Here is a 19,363-nt window from a genome sequence, read left to right as displayed (position 1 = left end):
ATTCCACAGCACAGGAATTTAATTCCTCATAGATCCAAAATGGCCTGTGCTTGTGGCTCTTCTGTGTTTCCAAACATAAATAAAATTTCTAAAGAGTAAGCACCTGAAAAGAAAGAGTCATTTTTTTCTGCTGTTTTTCTTTTATTTATTTATTTATTTATTTACTGTATATAGTCTCTCAGATTTTCATTATCTATTCTATTATGCAACTATAACTTGAATTACTCTATTTTTGAGTTCCTAAAGTGCTGTGATTGAGACACAGAAACCAGGAGGCTAGAATAAGTTGCTTTACTGATAGGTTTTCTCTGCAGTCTCAACTAAGCTCAACCTGGAAGTCTGCTCATGACATCACACAGAACTAACAAATAACAAGCCCCTTCAAACCACATTTAAGGGGAGCTACAGGAAAGAAGGGGACAGACTTTTTAGCAGGGTCTGTAGTGATGGAACAAGGGAAAATATTTTTAAGCTCAAAAAGGGTAGATTCAGGTTGGATATAAGAACAAAGTCTTGCACTGAAGGTGGCGTGGCACGGTTGCTGCCCAGAGATGTTGTGGATGCTCCATCCCTGGAGACTTTCAAGGCAAGTCTGGATCAAGCCTTGAGAAATCAGATTTAGCTGTGCATGACCCTGTTCACTGCAGGGAGTTGGACTAGATCACCTTTAAAGATCCTTTCCAACTCTATGATTCTATATTCGGGTTATTCATTTTAAATGAGAAACTCATTCATATTAACATCTGTTTTCTCCTTCTCATTCATGACAATGCCTGCCAGATGTTTTGAGCATAGCTGTAAGCTCAATGCCCTTTGGTCCATTTCCCCTGTGAAACTATGCAGACATCTCTTTACCTGCCCATGCACCAAATGAGTTAATGGCATAGCACCATAAGATCTGCAACAGTAGAATGATTTAAATCGATCTTTCAATCCAAGCAGAGAACAGAGTTGGAACATGTCTCTGACTCAACACAAACATAGCTCAAGTGTAAGACACCAAATACTAACACTAGTGGGAAGCACATGAAGGATGATGCCAAAGTTAACTGCCAAATGGAGACCAGTGCAGAGAGACTCCACTGCTGCCACTAGCTAACCCTGCTTAGGACAGAGCTCGCAACAGAACTACATGGAACAGAACAACACACCTGTACAGCCCTCTGTGCCAACTCATCTCTTCCTATCCTCTTTCTATATGCTTACTCTTTGGCCTGGTTATAAGTTCTTCTGATTCTGTGAACAGTGGTTTGGATTCTATAATCAGTATAAAAAAAAAGTTTATGAAGAAGTGTAAACGCTACTTTAGGGGGGGGGGGGGGAAGCCCAAGCATAAATGCATTAGAAGAAAGCTACCCACAAAATCTATTTTTTCTCATGAATCTTAACAATAAGAAGAAAAATATTGAAGCTATGTCAGATATTTTTATATAAAACAATAAAGAAAATGAAAATAAGCCAACCAAAAATGTTATGACATGGATAATGCAGACTATTTTTCTCCATCTAAGTCAGAGTTTTGTGAAAACTATACAGGAAATTGATGTCATCATCTTTAATTTAAAAAATAATTATTATTATTTTCATTTAGGTTCCTTTAAGTCCTTTTTTCCTGCTTCCCAGACTAACATAGGGAAGAAGAGCACATTTTTAAGTGGATTGTACCTTCCTCAATTTTATTTGAAATATTCACTATAAGGCCTTGATTTAGATTGAGTATAAATACTTGTATTTAATCGAAAAGGTTCGAAAACGAACTCACACTGCATTTATTGGAGTTCTGTACTTCTTTTTACATAAATACATTTTTTAAAAATCCACTATCTTTTGAGAGACTACAATTTCTAAAAGATCTATATTAGATAAATATTGACTTTCCTCAGTGCATCTTTTGCATTCCCTTCAAGGTAGGAAAGCACTGTAGTAAGCTGTGTCCAACGTATATAAGAGATGCTTTACTGCACCAGCTTTATGACAACCTGAAATCTATTACTTTCTCCTCTAAACTCAGACATAGTTCGCTTGGCATTGACATTACTTTGAACTCTTTCCTTATGATTAAAAGCTTGACAAGCTTCGAGCAGGAGGGGGTTAGATTAGATGCTCTCCATGGGTCCCCTCCAACCACGAGGGTTATGATTCTATTTTATAAAAATCAGTTTGCTGCATTTACATCTTTAAATATTCCAACTAGTAAAAGTATTTCTAGGCTTATTTTCTATTAAAACTTTATTAATTCAGGTACTATGCCTATTAAATAATACTTGCAGCAAGACCTTCATGCGCACTAGGTGACAGAATATTCAACAACATTCACAAAGGCAGTAAACGTGCAAGGCCATTTAAAGAGATTGTAACAAATCATCTTCTCTAACAAGTTCTACAACATCTCCACAAAAACTTCTGTGAGTGCATTTGCTTATTTTAAGTATAAAACAAACAAATGTAAAATACCAGTTCCTCTTAAAATACAATTTATGATTCATTTTGGTTTTATTTATTTTTAAAGGGCCTAATTATATTGCTGGTCGTATACAAGAAGTGATACACTCCTGATGATTATCTTTGAAGCACTTTGAAAAGTAGTAATCAGGAAAGACCACTTTCCACTAGAAAAGCTAGTTTTCTCCCTAATAATATCTTGCATCTCCAAAATACTGAAAAATGTAGGTCTTTCTGTATTTTTTTTGTTCTCTTAAAACTCATCATCACCTAAAATGAACTGGGAAATAAAGAGGAAAGAGAAATATTACTTTAAAACCTCAACAACACTTTTTATTGATCTTAATTTGAAATTCCAGCTCATCCTCAAAAGCCCTTAGCTGAGAATATTCAATGTATTAACATATAACTCTCCTTTATCTTTCAATTTCAGGACCCCAGCTTTTCTTTTTAGAATAATTTCTCTTACAAGAAATACTGTATTTTTCTTTTCAGGATTCTGTCTTTCTATGGCGAGGAACTAAGAGCACCCAGAGCAACAATTATATTTGACAACCCAAGATGCCTTTTCATTTAGCTTTACTTTACACATTGCAAGCATAAAGATAAGTAGAAAATACAGATTCAGATACGTATTTATTTAGCCATCTACATAAGAAATCAGAAAGTGGCTTGAAAAAAGTTATCCATGTTAAAACAATACATTATAATATTATATATTTTTTACTGACTGTTGTGGTTTTTATTTAACCAGACTTACTGTGCTTTTTCAGGCAAAGAACAAATTGTTTTGTTTTGTTTTTTTTTGTACAATCCCCTCATCCAAATATTTCCAAATCAAATTCAATTCCTACTTCAGTCACCACTTTGCATTATAGCTTCATAGTTCCTGGAACTACCATTTTTGATATATCAGGTAACATTAAGCAGAGAAAGCACTCCAAAGGCAGTTCTTAATCGTATCTCCAACAAGAAGTTTGCAGGTTTTTTTGAGCCTTTCCAGTTATTAGGGTTTCAACGCAGCTCACAGAAAACTTAAACCACTTCACTCTGAAAACAAAAATGTTTTCCTGCCTTTCTCAGTTGTTACCAATTTCAGTGTAGGAAACTTAGAAAACATGGCAATATATATGAATCACATAAAGACTTAGTGTTCTTTAATTTTGAAATTCCTTGTTCCTACTGAATTTTGAAAACACCAAACCTCAAAATTCATAAAAAATATTTTAAATTTTGCTTAAAGCTGCCCTACAAGTATAACCAACCTGCCTCAAACACTTGTAAATAAACGCCTAATTGGCATTTTTTCTTCTACGTACTTCATAAATCCCTGGTCATAAGGTCTCTTTAGATAAATATTCTGAAGAGACCAGCCTAGAAAAGGTACCCTAGTGTCCAAGACCACAAAGCTAATTAATGCAAATCTATTATATGGCGAGGTTTTCTGGGCCCTGCACTCTGGCAGAATTCTTTTACAAATGTGTTTTTTATGATCAGACTCATCCTTGTAGTACATCTGTTATTAAAAAAAAAAGCCTAGCAGTGCATTTCCAATAGGTAAATCTGCCCCTTAATGAAACTGTCTGTCAAAACGCCACAAAACAGTTATGGTTAGGGCCCACCCACTGCAAACAATACCCCACAGATCTCACAAAATACTACTTCAGAAACTACTATGATCCCATTTATGTACTATACGAACAAACTTGGGGCAGTATGGTTGACCTTTGGTGGAAACACAGCTTTCATTCTTAGTTTATATTGATTTCTTTCAGCAATACTCCAGATTAAACTAAGACCTAGCCTGCAAACTTTATACCACTCTATTTATATGGACTAATTTCCATATAGGACACTGTAGGTCAAGATAAGCCCTAGTTCAGTGAAGAAACATATGTAAAGAAAGAAAAATAGCAAATGAAAGCGACGTTAAAGACAAACAAGTTTCTTAACATTCCTAGGCTTTCAGAGGACAAACGAAAAATAACAAGTACTTAACATCTATTTCATTGGAAGCATGCCCAAGGCTAAAGTAAAGGATAGGATGCCATGGATAAAAGGAAAATATTTTCCTCATCATTAAAATAATAACAAAAAAAATCTATAACATTAGTGTTACTCATCCTTAACTAAGGACAATGGAAGCATTTATTTCTGTTCCTGCTTAAGGAAATAAGCAAATGACTGAAAAACTATTGGATTTCCCCATTAAAAAGAACTCATCTCCCCTTAGTAACTGAAAGAACATGTCTATATCACCAAAAGACTGATCAGCTTTGTCCAGAATTATGGCTTTTGTACTTAGTCTTGATTGGAGCTCAGATACATAAAACAGCAGAATTCCCTGCCTTCTTAACATTTTCAGAAACTTAAACAGTTAAAAGACAGCTCTTCATACTACATCATCTCCACAACCTTCCTACGCATTACACATCATGCAGAACTAAACAAGCTGGCCTCAGCTGCACTGCTGCTTTCTTCAGGACATATACACACACTGTGACTGGTACATAAATAGCTAGACATATTAAGAAATGTTTCATTGATAGATAGAAGACTTATTTCCAAAATAAGATGCAAATCCTGCAAGAGAATAAAAGCCTCAAAGAACTGCCTGTCACAAGATACCAAAAAAAAAAAAAAAAGTCAAATTGGAAAAAAAAAACCCTCTTTTAAAAAAACCTATTCTATCTTCACTAGAATCTATTCACTAAAATCTATTTTATCTTCACTAGAAGAAGAAACTCCTTACAAGCTCCACCCAATACTCCCACAATTATTGCTAGTTTGAATTAGAAACTGTATTGCAGACTCTTTTAGTGGTTAATAAGTAGTATTTTGCTTCACCATGAATCTTTAGAATTGAGCAAAGATGCATTGGAAACAATAATGCTCTACTGGAAATCTTTTACTAGAAGTTATTCTGAAATTATAGGGACTAATATTTTTCTAAACAACAGAGAATGCTCAAAAGGCATTTGTATACTTTAACCATCTTTGTTATCACTGAAATCACACACTTAAAAAGGTTTAGAAAGAAGGTTATTACTTTACCAAGTATTGTTTCTTCATCATAGAAACAATCCTTCCATCACCATAAAGCTTACTTTTCCTCATCATGAAGAACAAAATACCCAACAGCATTAACTCTATTTCTAGCCACAAAAAGGGTGAGAGCTTTGAGACAGCATTTTCTAAAGTACTTTTGATAAAATCCTCTTTCAAATAGACCTAAAGAGCATTTCTTTCCTTCTAATCAGCTCTTCTGCAGCATTTGTCCTTTCCAATTCTTGTTGTGTCAGCATCCCAATTGCATCTTGGACTTCCTCAAGAAAGTGAAAACCAAAATGTCACAATCAGTGCATTAAAAAAATACAATTGCAAATCCACAACTTCTTATAAAAGGTCTTTATTGCATGAATTAATTGAAAATATTGTGTCTTTTTAAGGCAGTTTTTCCCTTTGCACTAAATTAATGTAGTTTTAAACAGGATGCTCAAATGTGTCCCAAATTTTTCTGTAAACTAATAAATATATGATATTCAAGTGATACACACGTGTGCTTCATTAAACTTTTTTTTTTTTTTTTTAAGCAAGTATCTAATAAACATTCAACTGAACAGCATAAGAAAATCAGGGTATGTTATCTAATGTGTATTACTTATAAAACTGCATCTATGTGAACACTGCCATCACTTAATGTACCATCCACTGAACTCATTTCCACTTGCAATTTAAAAAAAAGGAGTGCAGTGCATTCCAAAGATTGACACACTTCTGAAGTTAAAGAATAAGTTGATCTGGAGAGGAGTTGTTGTTATTTATTGCTACTATACATACATATTTCAGATATGCTTTCTACTTATCAACCACAAGAGTCTCCAATACATCTGTAGTGGGAACAAGCAGATAAAAAAAACCACTAGGCATTAGACACACTAAGCCATATGTCTCAGCAAATCATCTTAACCAAAAGTAATACTCTTCAAGGAAAGTAATTTTTATTTCTCTAAATCATTAAAAGAGAATGACAAAAAAATCACATGATTAAGGTCAGCAATAAAGAGATCATTACTTTAAATTTACCTTCCTCTAGTCCTACGCGCAATATAACATTGAGCTTACAACCAACACCACATAACAGTAAGAAACAACATATAACAATAAGAAAAATCACATGCTTGCTTTCATGAAGGAATCAGTTAATGAATTCCAGAGAGGCCTTCAACACAGTTTATGAAAGTATGTAAATCTTTACAGTTGAAACACTGATAAAATTTGACATAGCTTAGAGCCACTGCTTTCTTGGCTTGCTGTGGGTAAGGATGCTGCAGGAAGCCCTGAGAGGAGCTCCCCCAGCAGCACTCCTCACAGCCTCAGAGTCCGCATGAGCTCACTACCAAAGTCCGGTTAGGACAATCTGAAAACCATCAAAAGCACAAGGTAACAATAAAGAAAAAGGACAGTTCATTAAAGACTAAAACTACAGATACAAGACATAAGATCATCAGGCCAGAAGACAGTTATACTTTTAAAAGAGACAGAAAACAAGACTTAAAAATGGCATGGGAGGAGTGAAGGGAGGAAGCATTGGGCTCTGAGGGCCTGCCACCAAATACAAGAGCTTCTATGTGAAACCTGCTAAGCACAACTTTACCATGTAATAAGTTACTTCTGACTGTTTTCTGCTCTTATGGTAGTCTATGAATTTACAAGATGCCATCAGAATTAATTTCAAGCAGAGGAAGTAATTAAGTCTGGTGAATATTTAATGTTTTCAGAGGTACATCACATTAATTTTCTACTCTCCTTTTTAATTGTGAGAATAAAGGTACTGCATGGAACCTTGCCCCATCTTGCACATCATCAGCTCACTTCCAATACAACAATATTTCAAGTAAATGTAAGGGGAAAAAAAAAAAAGCTAACTAGAAATGCGTATCTCCTCATTCCATTAAAATGTAACCCAAGGAGCCTCAATTTCCTATGGGATAAAAGTATATTAATAACTACTACTGTTTTCTGACAAGTGCTTCTAAAGTTTCAACTGTAGTTCTTCTGCTTTTCTTCTCTTGGATTCACTGACTTGTGTACTAAATGAAAACAAAACCAAAAACATTTCTTCAAAACATAAATGTTGCTTAGGACATAAAAACAGTCCAAACAGCAAACTACGTATCTACATTCTCCTTCTCTAGCATTCTTTGGATCTTAACTGAGAAATAAATTACATGAATGAAAAATCAGCACTGCTTTACATTCAGAGCTATATGAAAGCTAATATTAAGCAGAATTAGCAGTATTACATAGGTACAAAACTGCTTGGACTTCCTTGAACGTTATAACTGTGGTCACAGTAATAATGAATATATATATCTTCTTAGAGACAGGCTCTCTAGATTTACTTTCATATAACGCCTTCATAGCACAAATAATTTCAATCTTTGATCAAGTTTCTTCTTTACATTTGCTTACATAAGATCATTCATGGTCGAGCAGAAGACTCATGCACATCAAGCTTTTCAAATTCAGAATTAACTACTTCCACATAAATTTTCAATGACCTTTGTATGCATGCAGACTAAGTATTCCACTAACAATTGATGCAGCATTGATGGCTCACCTTTACCTCACATTCTTGCTCTTATTTTCCTGTATAACCTGGAAAAATCTTGTTTGACTGTCTGACATGACTCTAGATCCTTTTCAGCATCACTACTTAGTCCTGTAATACTAAACTTATAAACATATGTTTTTTGTTTTCAGACACCTGAAGCAACACCTTAATGTAATAAAATATTCCTACCAGGGCATTCAGTTCAAATACAGAAAGTGGGCTTTCTCTTACTATTATGTTTGAGTTCAGTCTTACCTGCAAGTACCACAAGTTGTAACTAGTAATTATTGGGTAAATCCATTTTGAGCTTCATACTTGCGCTTCAGCAACTCTCTCTCTATATATTTATTGTTTTTGCAATTTCTGTGTGTAATAAAAAGAAAATGCTCACTGCTTGATTCTTTCTATAAACTATAGTCAGATAATTCAAAGAAAAGTAAATCAGTTTTTCCACCATTAGTTTATACTGCTGTTCTGTGGACAGGCTCTCCTCATGTTCATTTAATTTCTTATAAACACTGGTTTAAATCAAGGGCTTTTTTTTCCCCCTCCCCATAATTGAAGTCAGGAAGAGATTAAACTTACTTTCTTCTTTCCAGTAACAAAATATTTAAATGATGACAGCATACCAAGAAAGTAAACCCAGGGACTGTGGCTGCTAATTACTGCTCCCATTTTCAATCCTCTTAACTTTGAAGCTCTGCATCTATTCCATAACATACAGCAGAAATATGCATGAGTTGTGATTCTCCCTATAGAAGAGGGAAAATTAATTTACAGCCTGATGGCTGAATCCAGTCCCACAAGACAATGTACTTGGCTCTCACAATGCCTGGAGCAAGACTGCTCAAACTCTACTATGCTAAACAATTGCTTAGCTCACAGGAAAGAAAAGGGAGCGTGTCCCACCTTGCCCACTTCCCTAACCAGAGAGCAGCTATAACAAAACCAGGCAGAGCCAAGCTGGAAGCAGGCTGTATAATTCACAGGGTCTGCTCCAGGACTAAACCAGAGGAAGGACAGCTTCCTGCTACAGTGACTCTTAGAACTATAGCAGGCTCCAGATCCAAGATACCTTTTATAATAGCCTTTTAAGAGATAGCATTGCTCAAAATTCCAGATAATTATGGCAGACAAACAGTAAGCCAGTACTCCAAAATAAGAGTGAAGCCAGCATCATTCCTGTATGGGGTCTACAGTATCTCCTAATGAAGGTCATAATCCCATAACAGAGAGCTACACCGGATGTTCCTGGCCTGGGCACAAAGCAACCTAATTCCCATGCATTATGAAGTTATGCACTACTGAAGTGAGAAAAGCAAGCACCTCTGTTATCAGGTTATCTAGTGCACTCTATAGCAGCTACATACAATTCACATCTCCCTTTTACAGCTTTCCCTCTCTGGATAACGAAGGGTTAAAACAATCATCTTGATACATTCATCTGATCCATGAGCAGCTGGAAGGAAAAAAAAAGGGGGGGTGGCCTATAACCATAAGGGATCGGCAATCTACAGAAATAAATCCATGGAAGGAAAACTGAAAATTACAGGCTACAGAACTAAATTTATATCCCAAGCACCATCCAAAGGGGATAATTGTGGAAAGCTTCAAAAGGACTTTGGAAGTTATTTGCAATTAGTACTAAAAATAGCTATGAAACATCTCAAATAGTCCTTAAATAGTCCTACTGATGAAGAGTGTTCTTGTGAACAACAAATATAACAGTGAGTTCCCAGATCTCTCTACAACTGACAGATGTCTTTGTGACTCTCTGAGACCAACAGTACATTTTCTCCCCGAATCAGTTTTTCTGTCTATAGAAGAGAAATCATGAAAACCTCCTTCCTACCCAACTACAAGTTTTAAGAGCTTCATTTGAAACAAATAAATGTAAAACAGATAAGCATGGACTTCTCAGGATACTCTGAAAAACAAAACGTCAGAAAGTAATAGTGAAATTCCTGAAACAAAGCATATTGATTCTTTTTACATAGATGATTATTTTCTTCATTCTTAGAGAATACTGTAACTCTTTCAGGTTAAAAAAAAAAAAACAAAAAAAAACAGTTTTCAGCATTTTAAAAATAAGCAGTTTGCAATGTCTATCCTCCATCTTTTGTTAACATCACAGAACTGGTTCAGTCCATTATCAGTGAATAAGGGTACACCTTTTTTATTTTATTGTATTGTATTTTATTTGCAAATTCCACAATGGCAGTTTTGAGTATTTTATTATCTGTTTCACTGATTATTGTTAATATTTTTATACTATATCTTTATTAGGAATCTTTGCCATCATCTGAAGTATCTTGCCAAATATACTGTGTCATGTATTTATCAAAGGATGGTCCTTTCCACTGTATTTCAATTTAAGTTTATTTCAAAAGTGTTACATAGATAGGTTTTCAGATATATTAAAGAAAAATTGGTTAGCCAAAAGCAAAATAGAAAGAACAGTCTAGAAGACGAGGCAGTTTCATAAAGTATCTCAGAAAAGTCACGTTATCAGTGGAGCCTTTCCTGTTCTAAAACTTTATTACAAACTACACCAAAGAACTAATTCCTCTAATAAAAAACTGGAGCCAAGCAAATTATCTTGAGATAAAGATGTCTATGAGAGAGACTCGTAGTGAAAACTTTAAGAGCAACATGTTATTCAAGGAATCCGCTTAATTACTGCCATCTTACTGTTGTGGCATCTTTAGTCCACATATTCTACACACATAAGTATGGGGAAAAAAAAATAAAATCATGTTTTTACATCAGAGAAGAACTTGCAGGCCTTTTCTAAACACTTATGTAAAGGTAGAGTTTAAAGTAAGGTGAAGATATTGAGCTGAATACCAGACTTTTAGCAGTTTACAATAGTAAGCTAATACTATTCACTAATAGGGACTGAGAAACAGAAACAACCAATAATGCCTTCATAACTGGAAAGGGGCAGAAAAACCAAAATGGTAACTATGTATAAAATAGTACATTCGTATATCTCTAAGATTTCATTTTTTGAAGAGCTGGGAATATCAACTGAAACCATTTTATAGTGTTAAGTTGTAATAGCATAAAAGCTCTTCTTGTAGCATTTTTTTTCCCACTTTGTTATAAACTTTTAGAATTGAATCATAGCACAGATAGGTAAGTTACTACATATCGGTCAAGACCCATCTAGCATACAGCTCTTCTCCAATCAATTTTGATAGCACAGAAGCACAAAGACGTTTAGAAAGTCCACATGTGTTTAATCTCTGATTAATCAAACAAAAAGTAAGCGCCTCCAGACGTATTTCTTTTAATCACGGGAAAGATATCTTTTCAGTGGCTTTGCTTGCAAGAGCGAGTCAGCAGATGTCTGTCTGGTCTGAAGGGAATTTCTCCTTCTCAGGAGAAAACAGTTTAAATAGAAGAGGAATGGCCATATGCTGACTATGCACTGCTTAACAGATGACGTAGAGAAGCCTCCACTACCACAGGGAGTAAAACAGGGCAGTTTTCAAATTAAATTTCTTTCAAATTCAAAGCAATCAGCTGAAATCAATTTACACACAGGATCCAAGTCAGACAGTTCTCATCAAAACAGTTTGTAGACACAACAATGAAAATCCATCTCTGTCAGCAGCATGATGTTTAAGAAAGGTTTGACTGTGCTGACAGTAAAAAATTATTTCTTCACAGTTTTAAATACAGCTGTTATCTTTCTTTTCTGGTGGATGATGATTGAAAATAATAATGAAATCTCATCCATATGAAGTATTTAGAAAAAGTTTGATGTTCCTGCACTAAAATGTACTGACATAAGACACATTCATCTCCCAATTTAGCTCAGGAGTAGGTGTTTCAATACTTCAGAAAAAGTGTTTTACAACGTAGGATTGGAAAAAAGGCAATCAAACCACCAATGCACTAGTATTATGAGACAACACTCTGACTTCACACTTTCTCTATACTATCATCTAGGAAATGTATACACTAATAACAAGAAGAATGATCATCTTTGCTTCATTTAGTTACCTCAGTGTGCCAATGGGAATAAAAAGTTGTTTAAAGCAGAAGTTGGAGAAGATACTAGACATCCATTAGTTGAAAAGCGCATTTAAAAATTATCTTAGAGCAGAAAATGCCCACTAACTGTAAAAAAACCTGAAAATGATCCCATTCCATCTGATAAACTCCTCCATAAATCTCCCTCTGAACCCTGCTTCAGGGTCTTTCACAGTCATGAAGCATATGGGTTTAAGATCTATCAAGGAGTATGCCACCTAATACTTAAAGAAGTTTGCAGCTGAGATTGAAACAGACTGTAGTGCCAAGATCTCTAATTCATTCTCTATATAATAAGGATGCCTCCCTTACTCAATGCTTTTAATTGCTATTAATTGTCACCCACAGCCTTCTGAACAGCTACAAGGTTAACTATACGGACTTCCAATCATCTGCACAAAACAACCAAACTTGTAAAGCATTAACCTTATGTAAGCACACTACATAACCTCCAGATCTTTAAAAGTTACTTTGATATTCCCAGTGTCTTTTAGATAATACATGTACTATTTTCCTTAACTTACAGTCTTTTACATAACTTACAGATTCTACATCACTTCAGAAAGAAATTCTACCATACAAAAGAAGTATGCCAGTTTGGATACATGTTTAAGTCACGGCATCTTCAGCCAAGCTCTGTGTTGTTCTTGTTTGTTTTCTACAGATTTTTGCACTTTTAAAAAATGTGTACCTCCTCAATTCATTAATGCAAAAGTTGATCAGCAAAGTGTGAACATCCAATTCCTCTTCCTGCAAAGCACATCCCTTATTTCATTCTGTCCAGCACCCAGACACCATCTCCAGATCAAATCTTTTGTTTACACATAAAGCACTTCATCCTGTAGAGAGGACTGCAACTTAGATGGCTTTGAGAACACTACTGATTTTGTGGGACTGCTTTCTAGATTTCTGAAGTATCAAATAAAAATACAGGAACCAAATAAAAGAAATGAGGGGTGGTATATCTCCATTTTATGCAATCAGCAAAATGTACTTTGTGTCTTTTTCTAGTTGGATCTACAGAGCAGCTTCTGGGAGACTGGTGACATGGCAGAGCATTGTGCACACAGCTACTCCCTTACAGAAGCTGTGCAGTTGAAATAAAAGAACATTTGAAAGAAATTGTGACAGAATGGGAAGAGATTGCTATTTTCTTCTCTTAAAGGTGCTGATTTCCACTCCCATCTGGAGAAAACAAGGGACACCACGGAGTCCAGAAGGGAGCAATTCAGGGGACCATCCAGGGAAGGGGAAGCAATGTTTGGATGAGGAGTGATCCCCTTCAGGTACAGTTTTATTTGCTCCTTGACTCATGTGAAAATACCCATGGCTCTGTGCAGGATCAGCAGCAAGGGCAGGTCAGCAACACCTGTTCAGGCTGCTGTACCAGATGGGCCATAGGCACTGCACAGTGATGTCACTGTGATGACACTTGGGCACCATGGTGACGTTTGAGCCTCTACCCCTGGAGCCCCACGACAGTTCTGTGGGATTTCACTTGCCAGCTGGCAGGGCAAAGGGCAGCTCCCTGCAGAACTGGCTGCAAGCACAAACCACAGACTGAGACAGTAGGCATTGAAAGGGAGCTGCCTGCAGTAGGAACTTCCAGTTCGGACCCAAAGGGTCCGGCTGTGTCCCCAGGCTCTCCTTCTGATCTTCTGGTCAGGATAAAGGAACTGCATGGGGATCAAAAATGGGTGAAAAGGATGCACTAACTCATCCTGATGAGGAGAAAATCAAATATATAGCACATGCAGACACTATTATCTCTGATAGTTGAGTCACTTTTCTTATCAACCCTGTGCTATGGAAGGGTTTGTTTTTTTAAAAAAAAAGTCGTAGAATAGTACACAAGCAAACTGGGACTCTCCTGGGATCTAATGGTGAAAAGTACTTGAAGAATTATCCAGAGTAAATGCAAAACAAATGTCAACAAACTTCTACATGCTACAGCTTGCTTACTGTAAAACATGCTGCTTTTGAGGTTAGAGGTAACATACATGTGTACTTATTTTACAAATACTTTTGCAAATGCACTACTTATGAGAAACAAATCCATGTATCAGTGGAAAATGGAAGTGTTACAATAGGACTTTCCCTAGAATGTTTACCTCAGAAACCACTGACTAGCAAACAAAGCCAACTTCATTTGCACTTAATTTTTCAAAGGATCCTCAAAAACTTGACAGTGGAGAAATAGTGATGAAAATAGCCCTGCAGTACTGCTACCATATTTGATATGGCTAAGTTTCTACACAATGCTAACATAAAAGATAGCCATAAAATCCAGAGATACCATTTTCCTCAAAGAGAGATATCTGGATATAAGTATGAAAAGAAAATTTAAATATTGCAACAAACTATAAAATGTTGATAAATGAATTTGATCTTGATCAGATGCATCCATCCGACCATCCTGATAGATTCAAGCATAAGAAGCAGCTGCAGACACCTTCCCATTTGCTGATGCATAACTTTCCACTTTTTCAAAACTACTTTTTGCTTATCTGTGAAAAACGACACTTGTTTCCCAATTGTTTACATCATAGCCAAAGCCACCTCAAGCACTTACTTTGAGAAACAAGAATAGTTGCATTTTGTGTTCTCACCTGTAAAAGTTGACATTTACAGAGAGAATTACCCAGCTTCATTTTGACAGAAACATGCCCTTTATCAAATTCTTTAGGACCTTTCAGCACTGGAGAACGTGTCAGTGGTAGGCAGTAATCCGAAACCAGTTAACATTCCTCAAAAACAAAACATGCAGCTAATTTAAGTAAGTCTCCAGAGATCAAAAGGCTGAGTTCAGGAAGTCAAGAAGAGGGAGGCAAATGGACTCATAGCAGAGTACATCTGTAAAGGATGACTATAGGCTGTTATCTGATTATCCCATCATGCTCTTTTTTGGGCTACCATACTGCTACTGCATATTAACATGCACAGCTTCAAGGTCAGAAATTTTGTAGGAGTAACATTTCAAATGAAGATGAGAACAGTTAACTATCAAAAGAAAAATCCCCAAACTAAATACAAGTTACATTTCTTGACCTGTAATTCAGCTTCTTGCTGAGTTCCTATTTACTCAAATTTAGATTCTTTCCACTTAGGATGAACTTAAAGTTCTAAATTACACAGAAAATGTAATTTAATATCAGTTTACAAAGCTATTTTTCACATGCTGTTTAACTTAAAATAGCCTTACTAGTCTACAGAGTGTATGATTTTAATTCTTGAAATATTATGTGGCTACCTATTTGGTTACAGAAAGTTATATAAGTTATAGTCCCTGTAATGTAATGAAAAAACAGTGTAGTCTAGAGGGTTCAAGTACTGGTTGGCTAGATTTAAGAAAGAAAGATAGCACTGTATCAGCCAGAGGATCATGTTGGTTTAAAGGTCCTTTTAGAAGTTCGTGGTACAAAGATTGCTTCATGGAAACATCCACAAAAAGCTGGGAAAATGATATAATAATAAACAACAACAGCATCAAGCATTATTGAGAGGATATAACAAATCCACAATGCCATGAGTAGATACACATGATCTTCAAGCATTTTACAGAGGCCACAGGAGGCACAGATTGAATTAAGTAAGCCTTATTCAATTTGCTGATATTATAAATGTTATTTAGGTCCTGTTCAATATTATTCATTAATGGCTACATTATCATGACTGAGATCCACATCACTGGAAGAAAATGCTGGAAGCTTTGAATTAAATGACATACATACCTCAGTCAATCATCAATGGGAAGGTAACAAAAAGAAAAGGACAAAGCAGAGGAAAAACATTCTTCTCTTTACCATGATTTACTGGTGATTTCAGTCTCTCCTCCATTGCAGCTATCACATCTAAAGCTTTTTAGTTGTTTTTGTTGTTGTTGCTGGTTTGTTTTGTTGTTCTTACACATATACTTAAGCAGATAATTTTTCTTTTAATACTTTATATTGTTCAAATTTTTTTGTATGAGTTCCCTTTATATTTCCTTCCTTTTACCTGCAGAATCTATGCACAGCGTACTTACAGAATGTCATCAGCTTATAACACAGTCTACAGAGATAATTTATTACTCATCTGAAAGATGAGCATTGAAACTGCTTCTAAAATAAGCTGAATGAAGAGTTAATGGATATGAAAAATTGCAGTGTTATTCTAAATCTTAAGTTAAATCTACACATTCGTGGAAAAGTGAAGGAACATCATCTAATTGAATTTGCTACTTTAAGAGGCTATGGAAGCAAGTAGTATGCTAAATTCCCTACCACATTTTAAAATGTTAGGTGGTGAGGGCAGGAGTTGCTTCTTCCAGTGACAGCAAGCAGTTAGAGCACAAAACTTCTATTTCCTACATTTCACAAAAGCTTTTTGGTTAAACTTCAAGCACCAGAAGTAACTGTACAAGTAATCCAAATGACTTTCTGTACCTTGTAAATGGAAATGCAATTTTCATCTGCAAACATACAGAAATTAAATTATAATCTAAGTATTTCAAAACTGCAAATGTATGCATATATGATTACACGCATGGAATTGTAAATGCTGTTATGCTCAAAACCGGTGCACTCTTAAACTTTCTTCTCATAACTGTATTTTACACAAAGACCTTGTAAGAAAGACTGTAACTGCAACCATAGTCAGCATTTACAAACTCATCTAGCAACTATGGAACAGTTGGGTTGACATATGCAATAGTGTATCAGCTAAGTGTATCTCATGAAAGATACAGAAACATTACATGTTACTTCAAGAGACACCACCAACCCAAGAACTTATTGCACGGACAGAACACTGTTTAAAGATTCTACAAGCAGTGCTACAAAGTAACAGCATTCAGATAACATCAGAATCACTTAAACATGGATGCCCACTAAAAAAACTACACCTACAAGAACACTGTATATAGCATTTGTGAGTAACTGATCAACAGTGTGTTTAAATAGGTTATACATTTGCTGAATAAACATACTTCCAATTAGCCAAGCACCAGTTAATTTTATCACTAGAAGTGGTAACAAGGAAACAACATGGTCATAGATCCTAATCACATACATTTAATGTTCTACATGCAATGCTTGAGATCCTTTTGATACAAGCACTATGAAAGTACTCTGCAAAAGCAGACAAGGATCGGTAAAGGGCTCAAATAAATGCACTTAACAATTATTTACTCTGCCTTCAGTAGGAGCTATGAAAATCTAGTCATTCTGAGAAAACTTTTTTTTTTCTAAAGTCATAAACCAAGTCCAGCATCAACTTAACTTGCCCACAGTTGAAGGACATCTCTGTCCAGGCTCCTAACATAAGTCATTTAGTCAACAGAGAGGTCAGTATTTCAAAGAGAGATTCACCTAGTTCAGAGCTGTCTCTTCAACTCAGCACCAGAAGAATTGCAGTAGATTACAGAGGAAACTTACAGAAGCAACTAGAGAAAGGTAACTAACTCTTGGATTGAAAGGCTTTCTTTCATACTTAAATACCTCAAAACTGACATTTTTTATGACCTACACATAGACCTCCACAAGGCCTGCTCAAAACCCTTTCATGTACACTTCTCTTCCTCTGAGAAGAGATTAAAGAGCATACAGGAAGAGATAAGCATTACAAAGTGATATGAACACACTTGACTGTTCCTTCCTTTGGCCAAATACTTAAAAGAGATAATTTGTAGGCCACTTCTTTTAGAGCAAAAAAGGTTATTTTCTGTTTCTAAATACAGATTTATTTTTTTTTTCCTAGCACTTATTTGTAAAAGAACAATTCCAAATGAACCCTATTAAATAAAATCCTGGCTATCTTACCTCCTAACAACATGCTTTTCATGCATATTTAGGGAGGGGAAAAAAAACAACACATATGCGAGTTGAAACTAACTACACAAAATCTAATAAACATCAAATAATCATAAGTCCATGGAAGCACAGCAGAAATATCAAAATTTATAGTGATGTGACTATCTAGTTTCTTAACTCTGTATTAATAGGCATATAATTAAAAAAAAAAAAACAAAACAATAACTGAACTGTACATTTAGTTAAGTCACTGACTCGGAGTTAGACCACATCTACATTATTTATTTTTTTTTTTTTCCAAATCTTCAAATAACATTGCAACAAGGGGCTGTTACTGAAAAATGAAAAAAAGAACTGTACTTACTTGCTACCTCCAGCGATGCATTGTGACTTACAGCTTCCCCAAGGTAATTCCTTGCCACGCAGACATAGACCCCTTCATCTGGTCTACTCTTGCGCCCATGAACTATGCGTAAAAAAAATAAAGATCCGCTGGGCAGCAGCATCCGATGAGAACGAGGATCATCCTTGTCAGTTTCCACTCTTTCTCCACCTTTATACCACTCAATGGTTGGTGTCGGCCGTCCTTCAGCTTTACAGTTTAAAGTTGCTGGTTCTCCTTTTGAAACAATTAAATCAGATGGGTGTTCAACAATGCGAGGTGGGAAATCTTCTTGTCGAAGACGGGAGCCTACAACATAAAAACGAGCAGATTTCTTTTTAGATCTTTGCCAGGCAGTCACAAGTATTTTGTAACATAACCGCATAACAAATACCCGGTAGTTTAGGATTTAGTAAGAACAGCTATTAAGATATTTTTGAAGTAGAAAAAAAGTCCCTTATTTTATTTCATTGTGTGCAAGGATCTCTTCCTAAATTAATAAACTAGAAGTATTTTTCCAAAAGGTGACCTATATTAGGGAACTAAATTTGCCACGCTCCTAAATCATATACGTGAATACGTCAATACTGAAATAGCTGCAAATTTATACATATATGCATACGAATACATCTAATTTTGACAATTAATTCTACAGATAGTCCAAAGTCATCAGGCTACCTCTCACAAAGACACACTAATTTAAAACACAAAGTTGTGACCAATCTCATTCAATTATCTGTGAAGTCTATCCATTCATATAATGTCTGTGGAGTAAGCCTAATACCTCCAGTCACTTTATTTTGCTTGTACTATCAGTTCCTCTTAATGACTTCTTAAGCAGTACCACAGACATAGAAACACATGGAACATCCGGGTAAATAGTACAGCTGTGTCAGGGAAAACTAGAGCTACTTCTCATATTTTACATTTTAACTGTCTTGATTACCCATTATTCAGTGTGCAATTCCAAGGAAAAATGGGACACAAGTATTGGGACCAATAATGGGATACAAGGTACTCTTCCAGAAAAGCATTCAAATTTGAACAAATCAGACTGTGAGCTCACAGTAGCACAGAAGTACTATGACACAC

At 35.6% G+C, this 19,363-nt stretch overlaps 1 protein-coding gene across 3 annotated transcripts in view; it reads right to left on the bottom strand.

Annotated features, from left to right (window-relative positions):
• The window catches only part of ROBO1 (roundabout guidance receptor 1), a 507,540-nt gene that overhangs the window by 247,590 nt on the left and 240,587 nt on the right, over window positions 1-19,363 (bottom strand). For all 3 annotated transcript variants that reach the window (XM_090121053.1, XM_090121063.1, XM_090121072.1), the window contains one exon: window positions 18,254-18,580. In XM_090121053.1, coding sequence (XP_089977179.1) covers window positions 18,254-18,580 — 327 coding nt within the window. The remainder of the gene's footprint in view (window positions 1-18,253; window positions 18,581-19,363) is intronic.

Source organism: Phasianus colchicus, chromosome 1, assembly GCF_987193195.1.
Source record: "Phasianus colchicus chromosome 1, bPhaCol1.hap1.1, whole genome shotgun sequence".
NCBI classification, from domain to species: Eukaryota; Metazoa; Chordata; class Aves; order Galliformes; family Phasianidae; genus Phasianus; species Phasianus colchicus.
Note: the sequence above shows the minus strand (reverse complement) of the source record. Positions and strands in the feature narration are given on the sequence as shown.